Source organism: Myotis davidii, unplaced genomic scaffold (genome assembly GCF_000327345.1).
Source record: "Myotis davidii unplaced genomic scaffold, ASM32734v1 scaffold88, whole genome shotgun sequence".
In the NCBI taxonomy this organism is placed as follows: domain Eukaryota; kingdom Metazoa; phylum Chordata; class Mammalia; order Chiroptera; family Vespertilionidae; genus Myotis; species Myotis davidii.
In genome coordinates, this window is record NW_006300377.1 from 2,407,493 (window position 1) to 2,413,763 (window position 6,271).

Genomic DNA, 6,271 nt, shown 5'->3' on the forward strand with positions numbered 1-6,271 from the left:
TCATTTTATTGGGGAAAAGAGTTCAGGCAGAAGAAACAGCAAGTACAAAGGTCCTGGGGCAGGAGGGAGCCTAACCAGTTCAAGCAACAACAAGGGAAGCAGAATGGCTGAGCGGAGCAGAAAGGGAGAGAACTATAGGAGAGGGATCGGGGAGCAAATGGGGGTCCTCCAGGTTGAACGGGAACTTGCAGTTCATTGACAGGGGCTTGACTTTGATGCTGAAATGGGGCCAATTGGGGGGTTGGGGCAGTGGATGCTGGGACCCGGCTCCTGTTTGATCAGCATCGCACTGGCTGCTGATGGACCTTTAACTAACAGGTGGAGGGACAAAGAAGAACGGAAGTAGGAGACCTGGGAGGGGGCCAGGGCAATCATCTAGGTTTGTGTGATATTTACATCCTCCAACTGTTTATCATGAAAATATTCAAACAGAGCCACGCTGAACTTTACAGTGAGCATCTGTCTGCCCAGGATTCTGGTTCTATTTCAAAAGAACAATCAGTGGGATTCGCTAGCCTGCAGGGGCCTGTGGGACATCTCGGGGAAGTAACCGCAGACAGTTGGGTATTTCGATCTGGAGCCAAAACTGCAGCCCAGGTCAACCCCCTCACCCCAGGCTCAGAGAGCCCATTTTTTTCTAAAAGGATTATATGTTAGGGACAGTCTGCTAGTCAGGTGGGACCTAACCTTCCTGGGTCATAAATCCAATAAACTATGAACAGAAAAATGCACAGAAAATTATAAACAATTGCAGGGAAATCGTGGATATAGACAATGAAAGACATAAGATGTCATCTGTTCCACTCCCTCAGAAAATGTCCGTTTAGCAGAATCCTTGTGAGCAAACATAACTAGTTTCTGGTGATCCTCTGAAGACCCTGAGCCTCACAGGTCTTCCCTCTGGGGTCCCAGAGTCCCCATTTCTCCTCTGCCTGGCCACAGGCAATGGTAGAAGCGGAGGGGTGAGGAAGGTGCTGCATGACTAAATGCCTGTAACCTGGAGGCTGCCCCTGAGTATTGTGAGGATCAGGGCTCCAAGGCTGGTGCCAAAAAGAGGCTCTGAGCTGAGCGAACCTTCCAGCCAGGGTCTGTTCTGAGCGATGCTCCCCAAGGCAAGGGACAGGGGAATGGCACCCAGCTAGGCTGGAGCCTGGGCCTGGCCGGGCCTCAAAGCTTTGAGGTCAGGAAATCCGGAGACAGAGGAGGGGACATCGTTGCCACATCCCCCAGCCCCTTTAAGACCCCCAGGGCAGGAAGGCTGCCCAGCCTCAGCAGCTTCCCTCCCAGGCTCCTTCCTGGGAGGAAGGGGCTGCCTGCGCCGCAGCAACAGGGCAGGGAGGGAAGGAGGCTGGGCAGGTGTTGCAATCCACAGCCCCTGGGTCTGTCAGAGGCAGGAGCCACTAACGACAGGCTGGGGAGAGAAGTCAGAGGCGCTGTTTTCAGGAACTTGCCTGCAGAAGAGAGCGGAGACCCGGAGGCCAGGCGGCGGCGGCTGGCTGCGGGGCTGCAGGCTCCAGGGTGAGTAGGGGAGCCCCTAGGAGAGCTGAGTCTTGGCCTTGATTGGGGCCTGCAGTGCCGAGGCCATCCCCTCCCGCCCACCCCGCCCCCCAGCTCTGCCAAGTGCCAGTATTCAGGGCCCCGAGGCCTGGGACCAGAGCTCCTGCCTTTAAGGTTTGTCCCTTGGACCAGGGACCCTAAGCACTGAGTCTCTCTTCCCAGAGATGTCCCCGCTTGGGGGTGGGCATCACAGACAGCTGGGCTCAGGGAAAGGTCTCCTTGTTAGTCCTCTCAGGCCTCTGCCTCTCAGAGGTGTGTCTCCACCTCCGTCTGTTTCACTCTCCGTTTCTCTTTCCCCAGCCACTCTCTGGCTTGCCCAGGGCTCCGAGCCTCTCTCTGTCTCTCACGTTTCCCTGTCTTTAAATCTTAAGCTCTCGTGGGTATCAGACTGCTTCTCAGCCTCCAAGTGCCTCAGTCTCTCTGTGTCAACACCATCCCTGTCTCTTGGGCTCGCCTCTCCCTGACTCTCAGCGGCTCCCCTGCCTGGCTTTATCTCCATCGTGTGGGTCTGCCCTGCGTAACTTCACTTTCTTACTCTTTCTGCCTCGATCTCTCTCTGAACCACACCTGGGAAGGCCTCTCCCTCAGTTCGTTCCCAGCGCCCTCCTCCCCCTCATCCTCCTGCCATATGAGCTAGAGTAGAAAGAACAGGGAGAGGGGCGGGAACTGGAGAAGGTGGAGAGGAGGGAGAGGAGAGAGAAGCAGAAAGAGGGGGTGTGATGCAGGGCTGGGGGGGGGGGGGCAGCGGGTGTGCTGGGACCCAGAAAGAGCCAAAAAGTGCCCAGCGGAGATGGCTGGAGCGAAAGGGAGACTTGGGGGCTAAGGAGCTGGAAGTAGGGGACCCAGAAATGAGGCCTCAAAGCCATGCAGCATGACACAGACAAAGCAAGGTGGCCGTCCCAGGAGGCGGTGACCACGCAGCCTGCAGGCGGGAGAGGCGCTGAGCCCTCCTGTGTTCCCTGAGGTGATGAAAATAACTTGGTTATTGAGTTCTTTCTCCTGGCAGCCCCGGCTCCGCGCCAAGTGTTTTTCTCAGGGTCGTCTTGTTTCATCCTCACCACAACCCTGAGAAGAGGATGCTGTTCTTATCCCTCCTTCACAGATGGGGAGACTGACGCTCAGAAAGTAACTTGTCCAAGGTCACCAGGCTGGTAAGTGGCAGAGCTGTGGTTCAGACCAGCTGGTCTGACTCACAGCTGGGCTCCCAAGCTCTCTGCACACTGACCCCAAGAGAGAAGCCCATGTTCCCACAGGCCCCAGTTCTCACTCACGGGGGCTGGGAGGCACCCGGGCTGCCGTGAGGGACCAGGGACCGATGCCAGGGTCCCAGGACCCAGCAGCCCAGCGGGGAGGATGACTGGCCTCTTGGGGTTTGGGGGTTGGTTGCCCACTCTGAGCATGAGCCAGTGGTGAAGTGGTCCCTCACTGGACACAGGCTGGGCCTGAAGCTGCCCCTGCTAGGGCAGCAGGGCTGGGTAGCACATGGAGATGGACACCAGTGTCCCAAAACCTGGGCCAAAGAGGATAAATCTTCCCCCAACAAGTGTGTAGGGGGGAAGGGGGGAATCAAACCAATGTGTTCTAGGAAGAAGGTTGCCAACCACTGAGTGGGGCGCTCTGAACAGCTGTACACAACGCTACAGGGCTGAGGGGCAGGCAGAGGCTGAAATCCAGCTTGTTCTCCAGTTACCAGGTCCCAGTGCGGGCTGCGTCCAGATTAGAAAAAAAATAATAATAACTTATGGGCTAGCCACCTGGTATCCTGATACTGTGACTATGTGGGGAGCCTGGGGGTCTTAAGGCCCCTACAAGCGGAAAGTGCCTTGAGTATCTGGGCAGTTGTTAGTCACACCTGTGTGGGAGGGAGAGAAGCTCTCGCCCTCCTGAGCACAGAGGATCTGCTGGGCCACCACCTATGTTTTTATGAATGCACACGCTGGCTGGTCAGCGATTCCCACTGACCTGCCACCAAGTGTCAGTTAGCGCTGGAGGATCAGGTGTCTGGCCCCCAGCCCCCAACGGGATCAAGTGGAGGGTTAGGCTGGAAGCCCACCCGGCACCCTTCCTGAGAGGGGAACTAATGCTCCCTCCACCCAGGCACTGTCGCCGGGGGAACATCTGACACTTCTGGCATGACTCACCCAGCAGAACCTGCCTCACACTCATGCATGTGCAACCTGGATGTGCCAGGCAGTTAATACCCCAAGGGACATCCCTTGACCAATGGGGACGGGAGTCGGTGCATAAGTGTTCCCATCCTCCCTCCCGTTCAAAGGGTAAACTGTCCCTTGGGTGGACAGTTCTGAGGCATGTCCACGGCTCCTTGGAAAGTTCCAGCAGGCTTGAATCCTAGTTGTCTACAGAGGTGACATGTCCTTGTGTTGGCTTTCCTTTCTTACCTGTTTCATTCTCCCTACTCCCTTGCTCTGTTCCTGGGATCTTCCTAAATAAACTGCCTGCATGCGAGCCTCATCGCAGGCTCCTCTTGGGGAGGGTGGGGGCGGGGGGACCCAGCTAAGAAAGAAGGACAGGGGGAATGCTGTTCCTTGCTGCTCCCTTCCCTGCTCACTCTGGAAGGCAGGACAATAATAACAGTGCCTGTCACTTACAGTCATTTCCCATGTGCCCTGTGCAGTAGTGTGGGCTGTTACCTCCATTTTACAGACAGAGAAACTGAGGCTCACAGAGGTCAGGTAACCTGGCCAAAGCCACACGGCGGCAGAAAAGCGTTAAGCTCCGCTCGGACTCCGAAGTCCAAGGCCTTAACCGCGCTCCTCTGCTTCCAGGTGAACTGCAAGTTGGCGCGATGGTGGTGGGGCTGGGAACCTGGAGCCTGGCCAGAGCTGCCCTGATCATCCTACTGCTCCCCAGAAGTGAGTGTGGCCGGGGTGGGTGCTGTGGTGAGAGGGGAGCTACAGGGAGAGATTTCAGGGTTGGAGGAGAGAAGCACGTTCCTGCGCTGCCACGCGGCCCCTGGGGATCCTAGAGAATGCCCAGAGAATGAGACTGGGCCACAGGGGTCAGGTAGCTGGGCTCCCATCACGGACTTCTGCAAGCCGCCACCCAGAAGGAATGGTGAGGGGACCTGAGCTGGTCAGCCTGGAAAAGCCTGGGGGTCGGGGGTGGCAGATCTTTCTGCTAATCTCTGCCAGGCTGTCAGAGGAACCTCTGGCTTCTGTGCAGTCTTCACGGGCAACAAAGGGATCAGGTAGGTTTCCTCCTGAAATAAGGAAGCCCAGGCAGAGCCCTCCTACTACGGAAACTCTGTCTTGAGAGGTGAAGACCCATCTCTGGAGGCATCCAAGTGGAGGCCAGGATTGACAGGGATGCTGCACAGCAGGGCCTGGCAAACTTCATCCGACAGTAACTTTCAGGCTTTGCAGGCCACTGGCAGTGTCTGTTGCATGTTCTTATTGGGTTTTGGTTGTTTTTAACCCTTTAAAAATGTAAGAACCCTTCTTAGCTGGCAGGCCATACCCAAACAGGGGACCCTGGCCCTGCTGTAGAAGACGTAGCATCAGGTGTTGCCTTTAAGTAAACAGTTTTGCAAGGTTCCTTCCAGTCTGAAATTCTGAGTCTGTGAAGTGCTAGGAGTCCCACAGATTTGCTCTGTGACCCTGGACAAATTGTTCCTCCTCTTCGGGCCTCGACATCCCCATCAGGAAAATGGGCCGAAGGATCCCTGAGAGAGGAGAGAGGGTATGGTGGGCAAAGCACAACACTTTATTCAATACATGTCCACCACGGGCCACTCTGCTAGGTGCTGGGAATACAGCAGGGAGCAAAACAGCAAGGTCTCTGGCCTCACGGAACCTCTGGTCTAGCTGGAGAGACAGACAAGCAAATCATCACCTGGCTATAATATGAAGGATAAGAGCTTTGGGAAAGTTCAGGGGGCTTGGCCTGGTCTGGTTCCGTCCAAGATACCTAAATGTTAACCAGGCGAAAAAGGGGTAGGAGGAAAGGAGCCCCTCAAAAAGCAACAGCAGGTGCAAAGGTCCCGAGATTGGAGAGAGCCTGGCATTTTCAAGGAATTGCAAGAAGCCAGGGTGATGGAGCTGAGAGAGGGAGGTCTGAGCTGGAAGTGGGAGGATTAGGCAGGAGCCAGGCCACGCGGGCTGCGCGTGGCTCTGGGTCTTTATCCTGGCAGCAAACACTCACTGTTCTACGTGCCTTACACACGTGATCACACCTAATGCTTCCATACCAGGGTCACATAATTAATAAGCAGTAGGATCAGGCCCTAAACCCAGGCAGTCTAGTTGCAACAGCCTTGCTCCTACCTGTCAACCACACTGCCTTTCGGAGCAATAACGTGCCACTGCAATGCTGAGATCGAGGTGCGAGGTGCGGAAACCATCAGATCTGAATTCTGAAAAGATGGCTGTGGCTGCAGGGCTCTTATCATTCTAATCACTGCTTTCTTTCGCCACCCTGGGGGCGGGTGGTGAGCCGCAGGAGGCCTGCAGGAGCTAACTGTGCACAACTCTCCCCAAGTTCCCATTCAGGGATTTCAGGGATGTCACACTGGTAGCTTGCAGTCAGCCACGGAGGGAATATTCCACCAGGGAAAGCAGCCATACTACAAATCAGGATGGGTTTTTCTCTGCACAGCCGGTTGATAAACTTTTATGCACACATCACTGTCTCTGTCTCCCCCAAAAGAGCCTCTCACAGTCCCAAACACGCACCCCACTCCAGCTCCCACATCTTG

The 6,271-nt window shown here is 55.7% G+C and overlaps 1 protein-coding gene across 4 annotated transcripts in view; it reads left to right on the forward strand.

The window, feature by feature from the left end:
• The first annotated feature begins 1,230 nt into the window (after positions 1-1,230).
• The window catches only part of CSF3R (colony stimulating factor 3 receptor), a 13,249-nt gene continuing 8,208 nt past the window's right edge, over positions 1,231-6,271 (forward strand). Inside the window, exons 1-3 of one of the 4 annotated variants that reach the window (XM_015572862.1) lie at positions 1,231-1,518; positions 2,582-2,708; positions 4,344-4,430. In XM_015572862.1, coding sequence (XP_015428348.1) covers positions 4,364-4,430 — 67 coding nt within the window. In that variant the 5' untranslated portion in view covers positions 1,231-1,518; positions 2,582-2,708; positions 4,344-4,363. Of the gene's footprint in view, positions 1,519-2,581; positions 3,251-4,343; positions 4,431-6,271 lie in introns of all 4 variants that reach the window. The other 3 variants (XM_015572861.1, XM_015572860.1, XM_006777284.2) reach the window with 3 other exon arrangements.